Source organism: Oryx dammah, unplaced genomic scaffold (assembly GCF_014754425.2).
Source record: "Oryx dammah isolate SB20612 unplaced genomic scaffold, SCBI_Odam_1.1 HiC_scaffold_12, whole genome shotgun sequence".
Taxonomy (NCBI): domain Eukaryota; kingdom Metazoa; phylum Chordata; class Mammalia; order Artiodactyla; family Bovidae; genus Oryx; species Oryx dammah.
Window position 1 is genome coordinate 29,523,657 of NW_024070196.1, and position 24,251 is coordinate 29,547,907.

Sequence of the window (24,251 nt, forward strand, 5' to 3'; positions counted from 1 at the left end):
GGGAAGTTACTCTCAGTCATGTGACAGGGTTGTTTGAATCATGAAGGTTAAGAAAATGTAGTAAAAATGATAACTTGATTGAAGGACAGTTATATTCTCCTATATTCCTACCATTTCCAACAAGGAAGAAAGATCCATTTCTTAACCAAAGTTTTATTTTTTGAATTGAAAAGAAGGAAAAGTAAAATATTTGTTTTGAAACATTTTTAAATTCAGAAAAATGGACAATACAGTGTAATAAACATCAAATTACCCTGTCACTGTTAGCCTTTTCCACACTGTTCAAATTTCTCTTTCTACACACACACACACATCAAATTTCTCTTTCTACACACACACACACACCCCACCCCTTGCCAAACTCCAAGTACGTTGCAAACATTATGTCACTTTATCCTAAATATTGTAGTCTTCAGCCCACATCTCCCCAAAACATATTCATTCTTTTCCATAGTAGTTTATCACTGTTGCCACAGCTGGAAATACACTATTAGTTCAAAATATATTCACTGTACTTATATTCTTCCACTTGTTCCAGAAATATACTTTATAGCTATTTTTTAAATCATATCTAAGTAATGTTCAGACTTTGATCCTTTAGGTCTTTTTAGACTCTACCATCCTAAAACTGTCCCCTGACCTTCTGTTTCTATTCTTCCCAACGTTGAGTCCTCTGGCAAGTCTAGGTTAGTTTTCTGTTTTCTTTGGAACATCTCACATTCTGGATTTGTGGACTATTTCTGAGTAGATCCTGGTCAAACATTTCTGGCAGGAATATCCCATGGCTTATGTTGAGAACATCCCAGTATGTCAGGGGGCAGTGGATGCCAGGCTATCCCACTGTTGGGAATGCCAAGCTTGACTACTTGGTTAAGGGGGTTACTGGTATATCTCTCCATTATAAAGGCTCATTTTCCATTTTCTGACTAGTAAGTTGCCAGACAAGTGATACTTTGAGGCCATGTGACCTTCCAACCAGTTATTTTTGGATTCACTGATGCTCTTTGCTTTTATCCATTGTTACATGGAGCGTAATAGCGATTTTCTATCTTCCCTTTAATATTTGATAGCTGTCATTGAAAGAAGAAAGACTCTTGACTGACTTTCAAGTCAAAGTTACTCAAAAAATTTTATTACATTTTTTTTCAGAATCAAATAGTTTTCTTCTCTTGGTTCTTTCTATGACTTAGATAGGATCTGAGTAAATTGATTATTTGAAAATTTTAGGCTTATTTTAGTGATACTTTTATTTATGGTTATCAATTAGATTTCTGTTCTTCAGAGAATAAAAATGAGTTCATTAAAATTACAGTAGTAACCCAGTACTTTAAAGATATACCAGAATTCCGTGTGTGGGATTGAATGGTGTATATTTTGCTGATATATGGAATGTAAAAAGTCATTTTCTGTTATGTTTGTCTTAATTCGTTGAAAACATAATGATCATATTAAGGTAAATTTGCTAACTCTTTTTGTATGTATCTGTGAAAATGTAAGGAGTACACACACTGACAAAGGTAGTCTATATGATTAATATACTTACCCTTAATCCAGGTCACAGGCTTATATGAAAATTTAGCCTAGCCTGGAGGGGCCTTGGTCTCTCTTTGGTCCACTAACAGAACCTGTCTGGTAACTCATGTTGGAGCAAAGCCAAGTGTTTCAGGAGGTCTTAGGGCTAGGAATGTCTTAAGTCACATCAAACCTTCTTGGTGTCATTTATATTAATTTTGCTTCAAGTACCCAGCCAAAATAGTTTCCTACAGCAAAGTTAATTTGATGTCATCAAGTAGAGCATGTCATCATGGTGACAGTTATTCTTTTTTTTTTTTTAATTAAAAATTTATTTTTGGCTGTACTAGGTCATTGTTGCTGCTTGAGCTTTTCTCTAGTTGCATCGAGTGAGGTCTACTCTCTATTTGCCCTGCACCGGCTTCTCGTTTTGGTGACTTCTCTTGTACCGGCTGTAGGGTGTACAGGCTTCAGTAGTTGGGGCACCTGGGCTCAAGAGTTGTCGCTCCTGAGCTCTAGAGGGAGCACGGGCTTAGTTGCTCCACAGAAGGTGGGATCTTCTGGAACCAAGGATTGAAACCATGTCTCCTGCATTGGCAGGTGAATTCTTTACCACTGAGCCACCAGGAAACCCCTGTTATTATCTTTTAATAGTTACTAGTTATTTGTCCCACCTGTAGGAGATTGAAGTAACTATTTTATTTATTTTTATATACTTTATTCATTTTGTCAGTTTAGCAAATTTCAACACTTTTGTTCATAAGTTTTGTAGCATGCCAACAGTAGCAAAATAATTGGTTCACACAATATTTTGCCTGTTTCAGCTACCTCATGTCTCCCTAGTTTCTGTGCACAATGATGCATAAATACAATCCATGGAAATTAAAAGATATAATACTTATATATAGATGAGTTAATATAGTAAAAACCATTATTGGTAAATTAGACCTCTGTCATATAATTTTCATGACTTCAAGAGAGAGAAAATAAGATTGTGCCGCAGAAAGATTTGCATATAATGAGCTAACTTGATACTACTTTTTTTCTTATTTACACTTAGAGAATGGGATATTATAGAAACTGAGGAGCATTATAAGAGCCGATGGAGGTCTATTAGGATTCTGTATCTTACTATGTTTCTTAGCAGTGTAGGTAAGTATTAAATTATAAGTAATTTTTAAAATTTAGATAAAACACCATATTTGAATGTCATTTAATTAAATTTTTTTTTGTTGTGGTAAAACCCATATAACATCAAATGTACCATCTTAACCATTTCTAAGGTCAGAATGTTAAATGTATCTAGATGGTAGTAACCAGTCTCCAGAACTTTTGTGTCTTGTAAAAACTGAAACTCTATACCAATTAAACAATGACTCATTTTCCCTTCCTCATCAACCCCTGTTAATCATCATTTTGCTTTCTGTTTCTATGAATTTGACTACTCTAGATATTCACATAAATGGAATCATACAGTCTTTTTTATTTTGTGACTGATTTATTTCATTTAGTATTACGTCCTTAAGTTTCATTTGTGTTGTAGCATGTGTCAGTATTTCCTTCTTTTTTAAGGCTAATAGTCTGTTGTATAAATTGTAGGAGAGGGATAATTTTCCCTTAATTTTCTTGATATTTACAGCTGGGGCCTGTGAATTAAACTGACAAAAGGCAGATCATCAGGAGAAGATCATAAAAATTTAGTTGATGTTAATATTTTTTATGTTTCACAGGGGACTTCATAGAAAAGAAGTGAAAGCCCCAAAGAAACATTCAGGACATTATATACTATTTTAATAAAGGGCTGTAGTTGTAGAGAACTGACAAAGGAAAGGAGTTGGGCTTCTGGGGATGGTAATTGTGGGAAAGTGACTCGGAAATACATGGGGGACACTAATGGAGGATGCAGGTTGTTTTGTAAGGTTTGCTTGTAACAGGCTTAGCTCAGCACCTAAGCTTCATCTCCCATGATAAGAATGTTTTCTTCTTCCTGGTACTGGTAGAGTACATTTCTCAGGGGAAATTTATGCCCTGTTTTTAGGCAGAAATGGGGAGGGCAGAGAGCCCTACTGTGTCTCCTGTTAGTTACCTTCAGCTCAAAATAATCAATATGCTAAAGCAGCATGTTTTGAAATAACATGTTTTGATCCCCTTCAGTGTACACCACATCTTGTTTATCCATTTATTTGTTGATGAACATTTGAGTTAATTCAATGTCTTGTTTCTTAGAAATAGCTGCTGTGAACATGAGTGTGCAAATATTTCATTAACATCCTGCTTTCAGTTCTTTTGGGTATATAAGAAGTGAAATTGATAATTCTATTTTTAATTTTTTGAGGAACTGCTATACTTTGTCCCATAGCTGCTGTTGCATTTTACATTACCATTGACAGTCAGGGTCCAAATTTTTCTGCATCTTCACCAACTCTTATGTTTATTTAATAGTAGTCATTCTAATGGGGCTTCCCAGGTGGCTCAATGGTAGAGAACCCACCTGCCAATGTAGGAGACTCAGGTTCAATCTTTGGATAGGAAAGATCCCCTGGGAAAGGAAATGGCAACCCACTCCAGTATTCTTGCCTGGGAAATCCAGTGGACAGAGGAGCCTGCTGGGCTACAGTCCATGCAGTCGCAAAAGAATCTGCACAACTTAGCAACTAAATAGCAACAAGTCATTCTAATGGGCATGAGATGGTAGCTCATTGTGATTTTGATTTGCCTTTCCTTGATGATTATTTACACTGGGCATCTTTTCACGTGCGTATTGGCCATCTATATATGATCTTTGAAGAAATGTCTGTTCAAGCCCTTTCCCCATTTTTTAAAAAAATAATGTTTTTGTTGTTTTGTTTTTATTGAGCAGAGCCTCGTGGGCTGCCATCTGTGAGGTCGCACAGAGTCAGACATGACTGAAGCGACTTAGCAGCAGCAGCAGCAGCAGCAGCAGCAAAGTTCTTTGTATATTCTGAATATAACCTCAGATAGGATATATGATTTGCAAATATTTTCTACCGTTCCAGGACTTTTTTTTTTTCACTCTGATGATTGTGCTCTTTGTTCATAAAAGTTTTAAATGTTGATGTAGTTCAGCAGATCTGTTTTTTTCTTTTGTTGCCTGTGACCCTCATTTAACTTTTATATTGATACATACAAATAGTAAAGTGCTCAGTCATGTCCAACTCTTCGACCCCGTGCACTACACAGCCCATGGAATTCTCCAGACCAGAATACTGGAGTGGGTAGCCCCTTCTCCAGGGGATCTTCTCAATCCAGGGAACGAACCCAGGTCTCCTACATTGCAGGTGGATTCTTTACTGGCTGAGCCACAATGGAAGCCTGAGTGAAGTGCAAAAATCTTAATTTATATAGCTTGGTGCATTTTAACCTATTAACATTATTTCTGAAAATATATTTATTAAAAAGTTAATCATTTTTAGGAAAAAAAATTAAGAACTGTAATTGTTTTAAAATGCTAAGGAATATACATGTTTTTTCTCAAATACTATATATATATATAGTATTTCTTAATACTGTGATAGTTTTTAAAGGAATGTTTTAGGGGATTAATTTTTTTTTTCCAAGCTTGGACCCTCTAAGTCCATAGGCACTAATTTTACAACTGGTTTCTTTCCCTGAGATGGATTTAGTGGTCATTTGACTAAATTTTTTTCCATATTCTTTCTATTAATCCCGGGTCGCTCTCTTGTTCTCTGTCACTTGCCAATCTTCTTTATGATTCAACATTGAGTAAAAACAGATTTTAAATAAAGCTAAAACTAAAGAAAAGTACAAAATAAAGGATATTTTCAATATTTTATTGGGTTGTATATTATTATGCTCTCTACAAATATCAGGAAAAAAAATGTTGATTCAAATCAGCTTGAACAAGGTTATTAACGACCTGACAATGATGACCAATAAATGCAGGACATCAAAACTGATCACTTTAATTTATATTGGTAATTTTTTTTCCTGTCAATAAAATCCTTAAGAAAAGCAAACAAAAAATTGGCTTGAACAGTGATGTTTTCTTATAAGATGTCCACAGGGGAACAACTCCAGGTGACCTTCACTGGCTCTGCTTCTGAATAAGTGTTTTGGTTTCGCCCTCTTTTTCATATTGCCTTCATCCTTAGGCTGTAGCAAGGGTGCGGCAGCACTTCCGGGTTTCAGTCCTTTCACAGCAGTTTTTACTGACTGAAAGGGAAACCTCCAAAGAGATGAGGAGTCCTTTCCTGGAGGTCCCAAAGTAGACCTCTCCTCATTTCTCACCGATCAGAACAGGGTTACCTGTTAACTTCTAAACCCATCATCAGCTAGAATATTGGTACCTCAGGATTGACCCTCTGGAATTTGGGGTGGACACAGTGTCCTCTAAAGTCTGTGACTTTGTGGAGTGATAAATACTTTAATACAACCAGGATTCTATCAGGAAGTGGGGGGGGCAAATGAATGTTGTTTAGGTAGCAAGCTCTGCAACAATTGTTTTTCATTTAAAACACTTCTAATTTTTTAGTACTCAATTATCTAATTTCAAATCGAACAGCAAAAAAAAATTTAATTTTATATTTTAATTGGTTTAATTGGTTAAACATTTTACCTGTTTACAGGTTTCTTGATTGTGCAATAGTAGTCTTGTTTTCAAATATTTGTTGACTCTTTCAACGCTGTTTTCATTGAAGTCATTGTTAGTTCAAAATACACTAAAATGAAACTAATAATTAAATTATTTTTTAAGTCAGACTTTTCTCAAATCTGGTGCTCTGTTTCAATCTAGAAGGGTGGGATGAGATGGCAGGTGGGAGGGAGGTTCACAAGGAAGGGGACGTATGTATACCTGTGGCTGATTCATGGTGATATATGGCAGAAACCAGTGCAATATACAATATTATCCTCCAGTTAATAATAAAAAATAAACCAGGCTTTTAAAAAAGAAACGAAGTACTGACACTGCTGCAACATTGGTGAACCTTGAAAGTATTATCAAAGAAAGAAACCAGACAAGAAAAACACATAGTGTATGATTCTATTCATATGAAAACTCAGGAAAGGAAAACCTATAGAGACAGAAAGTAGATTTCTGGGTTGCTTATGGCTGTAGGGGCGAGGATGGAGGGTAACAGAGTAACTAAAGAGTCCAGGGTTTCTTTTTGAACTGACTATGGTATTCTAAAATTGACTATAGTGATGGTTGCATATATTTGGAATACTAAAACCCATTGAATCATATACTTTAAATGGGTGAATTCTATGTGAATTTTATCTTAATACAATACTTAAAAAAATAGCTTTGATATGATTTTGATTGGATGTGCCTAATATTTAAAATTGACATAGTATTGGAGTTAATCATTACAGTTGTGTGTGTGTTAAGTCCTTTCAGTCATGTCCGACTCTTTGCCACCCCATGGATTGTAGCCCTCCAGGCTCCTCTGTCTATAGAATTCTCCAGGCAAGAATACTGGAGTGGGTTTCCATGCCCTCCTCCAGGGGATCTTCCCGACACAGGGATCAAACCCGGGTCTCTTATGTCTCCTGCATTGACAGGCAGGTTCCTTACCAGTAGCACTATCTGGGAAGCCCAATGATAATCATCACAGTTATCAAGCAATAAAAGCTAGCAGAGACAATTTTCTTTTAAGGTATGCCCATCTTGAGGAATCCTGGTTCTTTTTAGCCACTGTCCCCTTTAAAGGTCATTTTCCTTCTTCTTAGTCCTCCCTACAGTCAATTATTTCTCTCAAATAAAACAGATTACAATGGAGAAGGCAGTGGCAACCCACTCCAGTATTCTTGCCTGGAGAATCCCATGGACAGCGGAGCCTGGCGGGCCCCATGGGGTCGCAGAGTGAGACACAATTTAGCAACAAGCATGCACACACATCCTTTAGACCCAATGTGTGCAGTTTGGCTCATCTCATTAAAGATGCTTGATGTCATCATTGGTTAATTTCCTTTTATTTTCCCACAGACTTTTTCATAGATGCTATTTTTCAAAATCTGTATGGGTTTTTTTCCCTGTTTGTTTTGTTCTGCTGTGAATTGCTTTGCTTTGGTGAACTTGTGCTAGTATACTTAGCTCACAGACGTTCGAGCCACTGTGAATTTTCTTCATCTCCGTAAATAGTTCATCTGTGCTTCTCCCTAATGGCGTTTTATTTTTACCCCCATAAGCAACTGAGGTAGAAAAATAAAATGTTTACCATGGGGAAAAAAAAAACAGATTACAAGTTTAGCATTCCTCTATAACAGAGTAGCCTTTGCTCCATTCATTTTTGCCATAAACGCTTAACAAAGCTTTCAGTAATTTTCATCTATAATAAAGACATGTGAATAAGAAATATAGGTCCTCTGCTTTTATTATGATAATTATAGTGAGGGACTATAATTATATATGTATTTTCAAGTCTTAAGTATTTATTTTTCTTCTGATAAATAAAATCCCATTGCTTGATAGATTAAACATTTGTGGTAATAAATTTGTAAATTCAGAATGATGTTTTAAAATTCGCGTTCAAAAAATTGTATCTGTAATGATGAAATTGTAAATATAAATAACAGAATTTGCCTCTTCACAGGATTTTCTATTGTGATAATGTCAATATGGCCATATCTCCAAAAGGTTTGTATACTTCATTCTTCTCTTAAGTAGCTGTAGTAGTAATAACTCTTATGTAGTTTCCTAGAGTCTCGGTAGTGTTCTGATTTAATCTTTACTAGAATAACATGAGAATAATTCCTCTAAAGAGGGTTATAAGTAAGGTGACCATACGCTTTATTGGGCCAACCAGAACACTATTGAAGTGAGAAGAGTATTGTAGCAGAATACAGGATTATATCAGCAGTCCTAGGCAAACAAGTATATGTATGTGTGTGCTTGTGCTCAGCCACTTCAGTCATGTCCAGCTCTTTGCAACCCCATGAACTATGGCCAGCCAGGCTCCTCTGTCCTTGGGATTCTCCAGGCAATAATACTGGAGTGGGTTGCTATGCCCTCCTCTAGAGAGATCTTTCTGACCCAGGGATTGAATCCTCGTCTCTGGCATCTCCTGAATTGCAGGCAGATTCTTTACCCCTGAGCCACCTGGGAAGCCCTTAGATATATGGTCATATCCTTATTAACCATTTTCCCATCCTCTTCATACCCCTTCCCTGATAAAAAGGAAACTAGGTTAGACATAGTCTGAATTCCTAAAATGTACACATTTCATGCTTTCTGATAGAATTAATTTGGGTTGTCAGGTGACATTGTGGAATGAATAGACAATATACATATTTTGATGCTGTGGTTACTAGATGGGAAGGAGAGAGTGAAAAGAAGACGAAAATTTGTGGGTACCCTGACATCTCAATTGATCATCAAGTCCTGCCAATTCTACCTTTTAAAAAAATACATTTGACATATAACTGTCAGTTTTATCTTAAAATTCCAGTAATGAATTTATTAAAAAATCAGTATTTAAGTTGGAAGCATAATTAATCTATAATAATATTTCAGTCAAGGTTTCTGAAGGAATTCTTTAATTCTTAATTCCTGTTCACTCCTTAAATTGCTATAATGTGATTAACTCCTCCTCTACCCTGAAACTGCTATTGATGAGTTCTTCAAAGACTTAATTACTCACCAAATAAATACTAGATACTTTTCAGTCCTTACTTGAGGTGACATTTGGGTAGTGCTTGACATTGTCGTCCTTTCTCTGCTTCTTGAAACCTTCTTTTAGCTTACCCTAACTCTTTATTCTTAAATTATTTTGTGTCGTTTTCTTTATCAACTTGCTCCTTATATTTTGGTTTTCTCCAATAGTGTGTATGTGTGCTTCAGCCTAAATCCTGAGCCTTGGCCCACAGTATATCTATAGTGAGTTTTAGTTTCATGAGTATTGATCTCATGTAAAATAATGTTTTAATCAGTTAAAGTTAATTTAAAAAATGGCAATGAAAATGTGGTACCAAATCATTAAAAAGTAAAATTAGTATTTTCCTTCTATATTTCTTTTAAAAATAGCATAAGAAAATAGCATTTTAAGTTAATAATGATAAAAACTACTGTCCCTTACCTCGCTTTGGGTTAGAACATTTTCCTATGTGCTTCTACCTTTACCGTTAACACTTATCATTGAGTGTTGTAACTCTGTTACAGAGAGTTTACCTAACTTCCCTAGTAGGTTGTTAGAATGGCTGGAGGGCTTCAACAAAAATACTAGATATATTTGATGACTGTTCAGAGTTTAAAAATTATACTGTACTAAAAAATCCAAAATGAAATACAAGATGTTAATAAATTTTTTATGCCTGCTTTTTTTGCATGCTCAGTTGCAAAATTTATTAGATACATATACTTGGATGAGTCTAAGATCCTTCAGATCTTTGCACATTTTCCTCCTTTTTTTCTGGAATGATTTTTTCCCCCGCATCTCTCCTTCTGCCATTCCCTTCCTCCCTTCTCCACTATTTTCAAGGCTTTGCTCCAGTGTCCCCTCTGAAAAGCCTTTTCTTACTGTCCCTCACCTCACTTTGGATTAGAAGGTTTTCCCTTGTGCTTCTGTATCCCTTTATCATTAACACTTACCATTGAATGTTGTAACTGTGTGTTACAGAGAATGTACCAAACTTCTCTACTAGGTTGTTAGAATGGCCGGATGGCTTCAACAAAAATACTAAACATATGTGATGAATGTTTAAGGTTTAAAAATTATTCTTATTCAGTGGTAAAGAATCCACCTGCAATGCAGGAGACATGGGTTTGATCCCTGGGTTGAGAAGATCCTCTAGAGGCGGAAATGGCAACCTACTCCAGTATTCTTGCTGGGAAAATTCCGTAGACAGGAAGGAGTCTGGCAGGCTACAGTACATGGGGTTGAAAAGAGTCGGATGTGACTGAGCATGCAAAAACACACATAAGGAATTTATTGATATCTTACATTCATTTTAGATTTTATTAACTTAAAATCCTATTTCTTATGCTATCTTTAAAAGAAATATACTAATTTTATAGTATAAATTAGGAAGTAAAATAGGAAGAAATAGTAAAGAAGAAATAGTAAAATAGGAAGAAAAATACTAATTTTATTTTTTAGTGATTTAGTGCCCCAGTGTCATTGTCATTTTGAAAATTAATTTAATTAAAGCTTTGTTTTACATGAAATCATTACTCATGAACTTAAAAACTCTTTCCATACTGACAGAGTTATTGGAGTTAGAATAGTATATTTCACAATTCTGGAGCAACATCTTCTGTGCTTCCGTATATCAAAACTCTTGATTTAAGTGGTCTCTGTGTCTAACCTCAGAATTTTCAAAAAGAAGGTATTTGCACAATTAGGTCTACTCAGCATAATACATTGAATTTTGAAATTCACTGCTTTCAGCAAATACTTGAAATCTCTTCAAAAGAAAAATTATTGAGGTCATGTGAACATATCACTAGTTCTTTGGCAATACAAATATAACATTTTCACCAAAAATCTTGTGAATTAGTTTTTTCAAGTTATTTCATAATAGTATTATTATTATAATAATTATAATTATTAATAACTTACTGTGTGCCAGGCACAAACATGTAAAATTTGATTTTCTTAACAACTCTGTGAGGTGGTTATTATCATTCTTGTTTAACAGATAAAGAAACTCAGAGAAGTTACGTAGCTTGCCCAAGATCACACAGCTAGAAAATGGCAGAATCAAGCCTATCCGAAACCAAAATCTGACTCTACAGTACTATGTTACCTACTGCCTTAAAATTTTTCATTTTCCTTCTAATTTTATTTATTGAAGTGTAGTTGATTTACAGTGTTTCAGACGTTCAGTAAAGTAATTCAGTTACACAGACATACATATGTACATACATATATATAGTCTTCTTAATTACAGATTATTGCAAACTATTGAATATAGTTCCCTGTGCTATGTAGCAATTTCTTATTGTTTATCAAAATTTTCATTATTAATTTGAGGTTACTATCTCTCTTATGATAATATGTTACCACATATTGCTTAGCTTAAAAGTCATCTCTGAGAAAGATAAAAAGCTGGGCCACCCCCCTCCCCCTGCCAGAAAAAAAAAAACCATAAAACCCAAACAGTAAATTATCTGTCTGAAAGAAATTTGGTACTACTGTGAATCTCTGACTTGTGCTTCTGGCCATGGCTGATAGACTGTTGTCAGCTGGGTGATTCCTTAGGCTGTGTTGCCCAGCTGCTGCTGCTGCTAAGTTGCTTCAGTATGTCCGACTCTGCGTGGCCCCATAGACAGCAGCCCACCAGGCTCCCCATCCCTGGGATTCTCCAGGCAAGAACACGAGTGGGTTGCCATTTCCTTCTCCAGTGCATGAAAGTGAAAAGTGAAAGTGAAGTCGTTTAGTCGTGTCTGACTCTTAGCGACCCCATGGACTGCAGCCTACCAGGCTCCTCTGTCCATGGGATTTTTCAGGCAAGAGTGCTAGAGTGGGGTGCCATTGCTTTCTCTGGTGTTGCCCAGAGTTGTGCTTAATTTCCAGGAAGACTCATATTCTTAAACCTAGATTTTGAACTGGGATGATGGGTTATCTATAGGTCCAGGAACATAGTGGGAGTAATCATGCATGAATTATACAATAAAATATAATAATAAAGCTGACATCAGTAAAAATAAAATACTAAGAAATATTAATGTTTTTATTGTATAGGTGACACTCATTTAGTGCATACTATATGCAGATATGGCTCTAAGCACTCTACATGTATTGCCTTGAATAATTCTCATAACAACTCTGTGAAGTTATCCTTATTTGACAGAAAAAGAGTTAAAGCATGCTGGTTTTTCCCCCTCAGTTATTCAAAAATGCAAGATTTTTTGGAATCAGATGAGTAGAACCTGGTTTGGAATCTGCTTGATGGCAGGGAACTGTTTACTCAATTGTATTCATATTGCCTCACAGGTTTTGTCACAGAGAAGGCCTTAATAGCTGTTAATTGGATGAATAAGCAATAATCTATAAGTAAATAATTGAGGGGACAGCTAGGTGGCACAGTGGTAAGGAATCCACCTGCGAATGCAGGAGATACAAGAGATGCAGGTTCGCTCCCTGAGTCAGGAAGATCCCGTAGAGTAGGAAATAGTAACCTACTCCAGTATTCTTGCCTGGAAAATTCCATGGACAGAGGAGCCTGGTGTGCTACAGTCTGTGAGGTCACAAAGAGTCCCACACAACTAAGCACACACAGCGCAGACCAGCAAATAGTTGAGAAGGCTTGGAACACATTCCCATGGCAAAGCTTTAAGATTCCTAGAACTTTGTCATTATTATTAACATGTTTAGAGAAGAATATTTTGAAATTCAATATATGCTTTGTCTTTTTTTTTTTTTTAAAGAGAAGCTAACGGATCTGACTTTCACTGAAGTGTGCAAAATCAAACAAGTTTACAGATAAAAAGTGTGTGTGTGTACATGCCCTTGTGTGCTCATGCACAGGGGAGAGAGAACTAGAGAGGGGGAGAGAGGCAGGCAGAGAGAGAGAAGGAGTGAGCGGGGTTGGAGGGGGGTGATAGACATACACAGACAGACAGACATGGGGGTTAGGGAGATGTTGCTAATCCAGACCAAAGAGATCCTGGAAGATTTTCCAAAATCAGTTATATCAGAATTGAATTGGGAAGGCCCTCCAGAAATTGACCACCTGAAGGAATGATCAGGGCCAGGGAGTAGGAGGTTAGAAAGGCATTCCTGATGGAAGGCACAATAGAGAGACCTGTGCAAAAGCCTGGAAGCAAAGAGCTTGACTCATTTTGGAAACTTTAAAAAGTTCTGTGTGGCTGGAAGTTAATAGCTGGGGAGGAAGGATGCAGAGAGATGAGGTTGGAGAGGAGAGACAGTGGCCAGCTAGTGAGCTAGTTTTTCATAAGAAACAGTTTAGATTTTATCCTGAAAACAATATGAGGGGTATCATTAGAGGTGGCCAGAGGGCCGGAAACAGGATGCCATTATTACGATGAGGGAGAAGCACACAGGAGCACAGCTAACAGTTCAGTTACTAAATTGAACTTTTTGTTCTAGTATAGAACCTGTATCTTCCAAACCATTTTACTTTCCTGTTACAATTCTAGCAGAATTCTAACAGATTGCAGTTTCCCAGTCATTGTAAATAGTGTCCAACTAAAATAGCAGATATTGTTGAAAGTGTTACAGGCACCTTCAAGAATCAGTTCACTTTTGTCCATTCAATGGACACTTGACTATGATCAATTAATATTCTGAGAAGAAACTTTTATCCTTTTGCTTTCAAATTACTAGACATCTGATATTAAAGTTTAGTTTTCATTGTTTTTTAAATTGTTACATATATGACATGAAGTTATACTTATTTACTCTTATTTCTCATCTGTACAAACAAAAAATATACCTAAATATCATCATTTTCAGCTATTTAAAAATACCTTTGGAAAATAAAAGCCCATGGTTTTTCTTGTTATTCTACCGTTTAACCTGCATATGTTTAACCTTATGTCCCAATATATAATGGTTCTTACTTTTCTAAATTATTATATAAGCTACTGTATATAGAAACAATCTTCTGATTTATTCCATAGTCCCTTTGTAAGCTAGAATTCTCTATTTACTGAAAGTATTTTCTGAGTTTTAATCATAGAATCCTGGATTGTCAATGCTGAAAAGAAGAATTAGTAGTAGGTTTAATGAGGTAAATTTTATTTGAAATTTGATTATTGTGTTCAGTTAAAAAAGATAACTTCACAGTCCTAACAAATAATAATAAGCTAATAAACTGTAGCTTATTGAGTTGCATAAGGGTAAATAATTATATTTATAAGAATTAAAGAATGGCATATAAATTTTATGATGCTGTTGTTAGGTATATAATGTGAATATTTTTTTAACAAGTTTTTTTATGGTGCAGAATTTTTATAATTATTCTAAAAGATGAAGCTTTTTAAGCACTTTTCCTTGTGTAGTGAATTGTTAATATAGTTAATGTCAGAAGATTGAGTTCCTTACTATAAGTACTAGTGTTATAAGACTTATGTGTTAGAATTATTGATTTTATTTATTTTAATAAGAAGTGTTAAATGGTCAGAAAAAAATGTATGTAGCTTTTTAACTTTACTTTTCTTGGATAACAATTCTTAAAGCATATTTCTTTTTTCTACAGATTGATCAGACTGCTGATGCAAGTTTTTTGGGCTGGGTTATTGCTTCATATAGCCTTGGCCAAATGGTAGCCTCACCTCTATTTGGTTTGTGGTCTAATTACAGACCAAGAAAAGAACCTCTTATTGTTTCCATTTTCATTTCGGTGGCAGCCAATTGCCTCTATGCATATGTCCACGTTCCAGCTTCTCATAATAAATACTACATGTTGGCTGCTCGTGGATTGGTAGGATTTGGGGCAGGTAATATGTATGCATATATATTTTTGATTGTTTTGAACTTACATTCATCCTGACATTCATGGCCCTTTCTCATCTAGGGTCACCTCTTCTCGTCTCTTATACCTCATTCAACATACAGATGTCTTATTGCAAATATCTTTCCTATCATTTTGCCTTTTTTAATGATGTTGCCTTACTTATAGTTTCTCTCTTCTGTTCCCATGGTTCTTCATCCTTCAAGATTCAGTTCAAGTTCTGCATCTTCCATGAAGCTTTCTTAGGCTACCCTACCCCTTAACAGATCTTTCCCTTTAACATGTCGCTAGCATTTGCTTATGTACATTTTTGTACTGTTTTCATCCTTTATCACCAACTAGTTAGTAAACTTGGTGTAACTAGAGACAAATGACCACTTTTAAAAATACTCTGTAGCCCCCAACAGTGTCTCTTCAACATAAGTGCTCAACAAGCACTTATGAGTTAAATTGTTAGAATTTCTTTTTCTGTTTCTTATGTCATAGTATAAGTATGCCGAGTGTATAGCAATTAGTAGTACTCCATTCACTCAATTCTTTCTCAGGATTTAATGATGAAAAAAAATTTAAGGTTCCTGTAATGCTGTTTTTTTTTTAAATTCATTCAAATCTTTAACTGTTTTTTCATATTAGTAAAAGTAATGTTTTCTATTAACTAATGCATTTATTGACTCTGAGTGCTTTGTATAATCATAAAGAAGAAGCAGTGACTGTGCTGCAGATTAACATTTCTTCCATATAGAGCCAAATTAAGTTGAATTTTATAAACTGGAAAATATTTTCTTTATTTTTACTTTACTTTCTTTTGGATTGTTGTGTCTTTTCTTAGGAAATGTAGCTGTTGTTAGGTCATATATTGCTGGTGCTACCTCCCTTCAGGAAAGAACAAGTTCCATGGCAAACACAAGTGCTTGTCAAGCATTAGGCTTTATTCTAGGTCCAGGTGGGTGTTCTTCAGTTGTCATTACTTAGATTTGAATTGGGTAAACTTTGGAAGTTCAAATGTTAGATGAAATCCAAGAATAAAATCCCTATGTATGTGTGTTAGTCGCTCAGTTGTGTCTGACTCTTTGCAACCCCATGGACTATAGCCCATCAGGGTCCTCTCTCCATGGGATTCTCCAGGCAAGAATGCTGGAGTGGATAGCCATTCGCTTCTCTAGGGGATCTTCCCGAGCCAGGGATCAAATCCGGATTGTAGGCAGATTCTTTACCATCTGGGCTGCCAGGGAAGCCCATAAAACCCCATAGCAGAAGGAAAAGGAAGGGAAATGATATTTTTTAATCCAGCTGTGAGGCTATGCTCCTTATATGTGTTAACTCATGTTCCACTAAATTAAGTGTTATTAGTCCCCATTGTACAGATTAGAACACCAAGGCATAGAGAATATGATAAATTATCCAGGGTCACCTTGGATAAATGGGAGGTGTGAGATTCAGACCTAACTCTGAATCCAAAGTGTATGTTTTGTTCGGTTATCATTTAGCTTGGCATCTCAGCAAGAGTTTGCTTTTTTTCCCCCTGTTTATGAGAAACAGTTCTTTTAACTGAAGGGTTTGAGGAAAGTTATAGCAAGTTCTTTACCCTTTTGCCTTTTGTCCTTACCTTTAAAGAAAATTTACTAGTCTGTTCTTTCCAAGCTTTCATACTTTAGCTGAATATAAAAGTGTGTTAATGAGATTTAATATTTCTGTAAGACCAGTTAATTTTCTGCTAAATGAGTAGAGAAATTAATTTTTATGCCTATGAAGTGAAGTGAAGTCGGTCAGTCGTGTCTGACTCTTTGCAACCCGTGGACTGTAGCTTACCAGATTCCTCGGTCCATGAGATTCTCCAGGCAAGAATACTGGAGTGGGTTGCCATTTATGCCTATAACAGCACTGAAAAGACATGTAATTTGTCCATGCTTTTAATATTTCAGTTATAAAATTGTAGTTATAAATAGCATAAATTTGAATGCAACTCAGTTTACTTCATCATCACCCCAGGCCCCCCTGGTTTCCATTATTTCTTCTCTTTAACAATAGAGAATCTAGTTCATCATTCACCAAATTCTAATATTTCAGTTTAGTGTTCTGGAATAAAATATAAGAAGAAATCTTATTTAAAAATATATTATAAAATACAAGAGGGCATAGTCTAGGTCTTTTTAAATTTGCCATTCTCCCCTCAGTGTCTAGCATAGTACTTGGTATATAGGCTGAGGTTCTCAGTAAGTATTTTGACCATCTAAAAAGCATTTAAAAGATTATTCAGTAAAAAATTTTGTATTAAAGATGAGCAGATGTAAGCCTAAAAAGATGAGACGACTTTTCCAGTAATAACCACACCACTAAGCACAAACATTTATTCACTGCTTGTTGTTGTTGCTGTTTAGTTGCTAAGTCATGTCCGATTTTTTTGGACATTAGCAGACAGATTCTTTACTACTGAGCCAACAGGGAAGCCCATTGACTGCTTACTATGCGTTAGATACTCTTCTAAGTGCTTTAGGTGCAATATTTTACTTAGTTTTCACTCTAAGGCTACGTGTAAAGTAATGGCAGAACCAGATACAGAATCTAAATCAGGAGAGTAAACAAATACTTTTCCAATCCAATTTTTGCCACAGATCCAAATAGAAAATTATATTAAATATATAGTTTAAATACTTTATCCACAGTAATATTTAATAATATTAAAATGTGACATTTTCTTATAATGAGATTGGTTAAAGTTTAATAATTTATTTATGGAATAAATTGTATAATTTAAATATCCTCAGTCAGTTCAGTTGCTCAGTCGTGCCCTACTCTTTGCAACCCCATGGACTAAAGCACTCCAGGCTTCCCTGTCCATCACAGAGATCTTTTTTTAAAAAAGAAGAGACACGTTATTTGAGGAGTAGTCCTTTGTGAATGTCAGTGCTTCTCACCCATTTTTTACATCATTGTCTCCCAAAGGAGGCTTTTTAGATTTTTTTCTCCTAATTATTCCATCCTATGAAATTTTAATATCACACATCTGTATCATATATATTTTTTGTACTGTACCCATATCTGTGTTTTGTACAGAAAAAGTAAATTTTTTGTCTCTCCCCACCAAGAACCAATTTTCGTGCTTCTTGAAATCCCTGTTGAGATTCCATACAGTATTTCTAATTTTGTGGTAAATGTTTTTCATATCTGTTTTATCCGTACCTCCCATGTAATAATTCACATGTACATGTTTTGTTTTAATAAGTTTTTCAGACTTGTTTTGCACTCATTGGCGAAAAGGGCGTGACGTGGGATGTCATTAAGCTGCAGATAAACATGTACACAGCACCAGTTTTACTGGGTGCCTTCCTGGGAATTTTAAATATTATTCTGATCCTTACTATATTAAGGTAATTAGATAGAAATGATAAAACTACTCTTGTAGATTGTGAAATTAAATAAGCATTATCGTTATTGAAGAATTATTATTTCTGTGATGTCTTTATTTGGTTTTTGATGTCTCTAGTACTTATATTTTCTAATAAGCGAATGCTTATGTGGTGCTCTTAACTAAAATAATGGATGATGAATAAGAACAGATTATAAATTCTTTGAAGATTCAAAGTTTGGTCTTGATTTACTAATTACAGGTTTCTAAGTAAGATAATAGCATGAAAGCAACATTTTAGGTAGATTAATGATTAGTATCAACTTTAGATACAAAAATTCCTCATATATTTCTTATCTTTTATATATCAGAAGAAATTTTATAAAACAAAGGAAGTTTTGTTACTATATATTACTTTGGAGTGTTTTATCCAAGAGTCCACAGATGTTTATAACTCATGTTGAAAACCATTGGAAAACTTCAAATATTGATTAAGGTAGCTCCTGTGTGCTCTTAGATTAACTGAGTACTTTTTCCATTTTATATGATAAAGTAATACAGTAATAATTGTAACATATCATTTTAATTTTATTGGTTATATCTCATAATAATTTCATTACTCAGAAGGCAGTAAAAGAAACTATCACGATGTGAAAAAATAGAAAGCTAATAATAAATTTAAACCATTCATCTATTATACTAAGCCTTTCATGGATACAATATTTATGTTTTTCTTTTAAGAGAACATCGTGTGGATGACTCAGGACGACAGTGTAAAAATATTAATTTTGAAGAAGGTACTATTAACCTGTTTGATTAAATTACTATAATATTACAGAGTGTTTCTCATGATTCTATCTGTTTGATATTTACTTGAATCTTATTTCTGAGAATAACACAATGGGTAATTGGGGAAGTTCTCCAATTTGAATTTCCAAAGTTGAAATTTACCTAATTATTTTTACAAAGGCATACCTGTATCAGTGATTTGGTGTGCACAGCTGGCAGCTGGCAGGGTAAAACCATTGCTAAAAATTACTTCATCTTGTTTTCCAAGAGCCAATATCCTAAAATCCTTGAGATCTTTGGAATGAATTCAGTAGTTTTGCTACCAAATGTATCTTTCTGATTCAAGTATTTCTTTGTTCACTTAATCATCGGTATAAGTATGGTTTCTCTTTTGCATTTTTATTCTTTTGGTATACTCCACAAATGCACATTTTCATCCTATAGATCTTTCTCTGGCCCATAAATAGGTACCCAGTCTGGTAAGTATGTATAGTTTATTAAATAAACCATTGTTTAAGTACTTCTAGTTATACCCTGCTTGGGGAGTATCCCTTCGTGAAAAAGAATGCAATTTAGTCCTTGCTCTCAAGGAGTTTATAAAGCTTTGGAAAAGACAGAATTATTTTGCTGAGTTCTTTGATAGGCATTTTATTTAATTTTCACAGCAAAACTACTGGAAGGTAAAGTTAAAAGTTCGGTGGAGAGCAGAGTGATGAGAAGCTATAGCAAATTTTGAACAAAGGATAAGTATGATGTTAGTCAGATTCCAAGTGAGGGTAATCCAGATACGTGAAGACCTGAACTACAGCAGTAACTGAGAATGGAGAAGTGATAGATATGAGCTTTCAAAGAAAAAAGAAAATCAAGATTCTTGACAGGCTGGATAGGTAATGCTAAACAATGGAGGAGGTTGTTGAAGATGTCTGCTAGGGTTTGATTCCAGATAGTTGAAAGAATGAGAGAAAAAGAATTTAAAAAGGGACATTGGCTGAAAAGACAAAATGATTTCAGTTTAGATCAAGCCAAATACAGTGCTACTCTAGGAACAACTAAAAAATGCCAGAGGCGTTTGTAATTTTGATGGTAGAAATCAAACCTAGAGATAGAAATTTGGGAATCATCCAGTGAAAAACACTATAGCAAAAAAGAGAAAGGAGGAAAGGAAGGGATAGATGGATCAAGTGTGGCAAAATATTGTTGAATGTAGGGCATAGATGGATAAGAATATGTTTGGAATTTTTCAAAAGAAAGAACGCATGGTGAAGGAGTACCAGCAGTAGGAATAAGCTACTTTTTGGAACAGGTGTAAAATCGGATGCTAACTTAAAGGACCTATCAGATAAAGAGAAGCAGCAAGTTAGAGAGGATGTAGTTGGGGGCCGAGAAAGGGAAGATACACAAGAAGCAAAATCTTTCACAAGTTGAAGGAGATAACCATATATAGATCCTTGCTTTATTGACTTTAATATGCTTAGAAAGCACCTGGGAACCGTATTAAAACACAGACTGTTTCAGTAGGCCTAGGGTGAGGCCTAAGTAGGGAGAATCTACATTTATAACAAGCTACCATGTGAGCTGATGCTGCTGATCTTGGAACCACACTTTGAGTAGCAAAGACCTACAGCTACACTGTCCAGTGTGGTAGTCAGTGGTCAAACTTGACTATTTAAACTTAGTTACACTTAAGAAATTCCTGGAAATTCCCTGGCAGTCTAGTAGTTGGGACTTCGCGCTCTCACTGCCAGGGTTCTGGGTTTGATTCTTATCAGGGAACTAAGATTTCTCAAGCCGCACAGTGAGGCCAAAATAATGAAGAAGAATAAATAATCTTAAAGAAAATAATCTTAAAGAAAAAGAAATTCCTTATTTTCACTATCTCACTAGCCACATTTCGGATTTTTGTTTTGTTTGTGTTTGTGCTTGCAGTGCTCTGTGGCTTGCAGGATATTAAACCAGGGATTGGACCCAGGCCACAACCGTGACAGCACTGAGTCCTGACCACTGGCCTGCCGGGGAAATCCCACACTAGCACATTTCAAGTGCTCAGTTGATGGGTATATGTGACTAGTGGCCAACTGTATTGGACAGCACAGAGAAAGGACATTTCCATCACGTCACGGTTCTCTTGGACAGCACTGCTCTGAAACACAAATGAGAGTTTTAAAAGGAGTGATCTATTATGTTTCATAAGATTTCTATGACCTGCAAAATAATTTTTATAAAACAAAGATCATTTTTAAATGTCAGTAAATGCTTAGATGAAATATATCAGGTTTGTTCCTCTTATTAAAGGTGTTAGCATGGGATCAGGTTTAATTTCCAGTTACACAGTTTTTTAATCAATATGTTAGTGTAGTGTTTTCTTAAAATTCTTATAATTATGATACCTAGTTAATTCCCGCAGTTTAGGATGCATCATTTCCAAGGCTCCCCACTAAAGCTAGCACTGGTTAGAGGCTGTGGAAAACTAACCACCCATAAGTAAACTATAGTGTAATTTGGGGCAATGTTGGTATTTGATTCAAAGGATTAAAGACTGGCTTAGGTCGTAATTGAGAATCAGGGAGGTCTATCCAAATAATTTAAGGCCCACAGGGACCGGAATCTACCCCGGAAAAGGAACTGGGCAAAGATGACTGGTTTTGTTTGTGTAAAATGTTCAAGGTGCCTAATTGCCCATAAGTATAACAGACGGTTATTGGAAAAGAAACTCATTCTCAGGAATCCTAAGATATAAAGGCAGGCACTACTATGAAAAAAAAATAGAAATTTGCTATGTCTTAGGAAAGTCACCCCCTGCTCCTACTTCTGCTGTACATACTCTTAAAGATAGCATAAGTAAATACATTCTTGTATTATTTACCTAGTTTACTCTAAGTAGGTAAATTATTAAAGCATGATGGATGTATATAAATGCATGTATGTAACTTCATATTTTTCAGTTACATCAGATACAGCTTATATTGAGTTTGTTGCTTAACTTCATAGTTCAAGATCAGTGAATATCTGAACTCATTTGCCTTCCTAATTTATGAAACTGCCATCAAATCTTGGTAGTTCTTTGCAAAAAATATAAATGGTAATGTGAGGACTTTTAAAATTCTGGTAAAAAATGCAACACTATTTACTAATACTAATTCACTGAAATTTAGAATATGTATCCATTGAAGTGAATCATAGAACTGAGAACTGATTTAGTAAACTATTCGAGGTCTTCATGAAATCCTTGTAAATTTAAAATTTCAGTAAGGTAGAAAAAAAATTGCAAAATGTACTTTGCATGAGATGATTTTATAGAATTCTGTGGACATACAGTTCTCTTTTTGAGAGATGCCAAACAGAAAATCTCAGTATTTCTTGTAGATAACAGAATTGAAATGTATGTCCTGGAAAGAAAATTCACTTTAATTTTCAATGCCATTTAAAAATTATTTCTATCATGTAAAAATTCTGTTACTTTTAAACTATTTTGAAGCCTAAAAATCATTTTAAATGTTTAGTCATTGAATTTGCTATGTATAATTTTTACATTATTTTAGTGTCATGAGAAAATTAAATATGTAAGTAATATAATTTTTCTTTTGTTTACTGTAGCAAGTACAGATGAAGTTCAAGTCCCCCAAGGAAATATTGATCAAGTTGCTGTGGTGGCCACCAATGTTCTGTTTTTTGTGATTCTATTTATCTTTGCCCTTTTTGAAACGTAAGTTTTTTTCTACTTTCATATAAATCAGATTGTGTAAATAACCCATATTTCTTTATGCAATATTAATCAGGCTTATAGATATTCTCAAAAACCTTATGTAAGGCATATTTTTCTTATGATGTAAAAAAAGCAAGTATAAATTATTTGCCTTTTAACTTGAATGTTGTTAATTCTCTGCTGATAAACTTACTGCCTTATATTGAGTCTGTTTCACTCTTCTTCCTTTCCTTTGAGTTTTATGATAAATATAGTTATAAAACTGTGTATTAATTTACTTTAAGCTATGTAGCTCCCAACTTATGTATATGGGATTCAGTCTAGAAATTTTAACTCTATTTCAGCCCTAATCCTGCAAAAAAACTAGTATATCTGCCTTGTGTAGGCTTTATTGACCTACACAAGTTATCATTTGGCTTTATTTTTAAAATACTTTTCCATTATATTATTAAAATAATACATTCTTGTTAAAAATATTCCAAACACTGCAACTGTATTTCCATATCCACTACTTTCCCTGGAGGTAGCCACTGCTAATACATCAGCATGTATTTTATTTCCCTAACAATTTTTTCTATACAGTTGTAAGTATTGAGGTTTGTGTGTATGTGTGTGTCCATTAAGCCAACACGGAATATGTGATAGTATCATTTGACAGCTTGGTGTATTCACTTACCAATATATTGTAACATTTTTATGCTGGTGTATTTTATGCCAGATCTACTTGATTTTTAAAAAATTGTTGAGATATATGAAAGTTTTACCTCATCTCATTTTGTGGGCATTTATTTTATTATGGTAAATATTGTTGTTGTTCAGTTACCAGTCATCTCTCTGCGGCTCCACAGACTTCAGCATGCCAGGCTTCCCTGTCTTCACTATCTCTCAGAGTTTGCTCAAACTTATGTCCATTGATTGAGTCAATGATGCCATCCAACCATCTCATGCTGTTTCTCTCTTCTCCTCCTGCCCTCAATCTTTCCCAGCATCAGGGTCTTTTCCAGTGAGTTGGCTTTTTGCATCGGGTAGCCAAAGTATTAGAGCTTCAGCTTCAACATCAGTCCTTCCAATGCATATTCCGGGTTGATTTCCTTTAGGGTTGACTAGTTTGATCTACTTGCTGTCCAAGGGACTCTCAAGAGTCTTCTCCAGTACCACAGTTTGAAAGCATCAATAAAACTTTTTTTTTTTTTTCCAATTTTAAGGATTTAATTTATTCTCTTGTATATTTATTTCCCATTAATCCATGTTGAGCCATGTTAATGGTGGTGGTTGTTGTTTGGTCGCTTGGTTATGTCCAACTCTCTTGCGGCCCTATGGACTGTGTAGCCCTCCAGGCTCTTCTGTCCATGGGATTTCCCAGGTATGAATATTGAAATGGGTTGCCATTTCCTTCTCTGGGGGATTTTCCCAACCCAGGGATTGAACTTGGATCTCCTGCATTGGCAGGCAGATTCTTCACCACTGAGCTACCAGGGAAGCCACATGTTACTGGACATGTAT

The 24,251-nt window shown here is 35.2% G+C and overlaps 1 protein-coding gene across 2 annotated transcripts in view; it reads left to right on the forward strand.

Annotated features, from left to right (window-relative positions):
• MFSD8 (major facilitator superfamily domain containing 8) overlaps positions 1–24,251 on the forward strand; it is a 38,667-nt gene that overhangs the window by 5,587 nt on the left and 8,829 nt on the right. The window contains exons 2-8 of one of the 2 annotated variants that reach the window (XM_040250524.1): positions 2,573–2,664; positions 8,088–8,131; positions 14,656–14,896; positions 15,740–15,853; positions 18,134–18,278; positions 18,998–19,053; positions 22,640–22,748. In XM_040250524.1, the coding sequence (XP_040106458.1) occupies positions 2,573–2,664; positions 8,088–8,131; positions 14,656–14,896; positions 15,740–15,853; positions 18,134–18,278; positions 18,998–19,053; positions 22,640–22,748 (801 nt within the window). The remainder of the gene's footprint in view (positions 1–2,572; positions 2,665–8,087; positions 8,132–14,655; positions 14,897–15,739; positions 15,854–18,133; positions 18,279–18,997; positions 19,054–22,639; positions 22,749–24,251) is intronic. The other variant, XM_040250525.1, reaches the window with a different exon arrangement.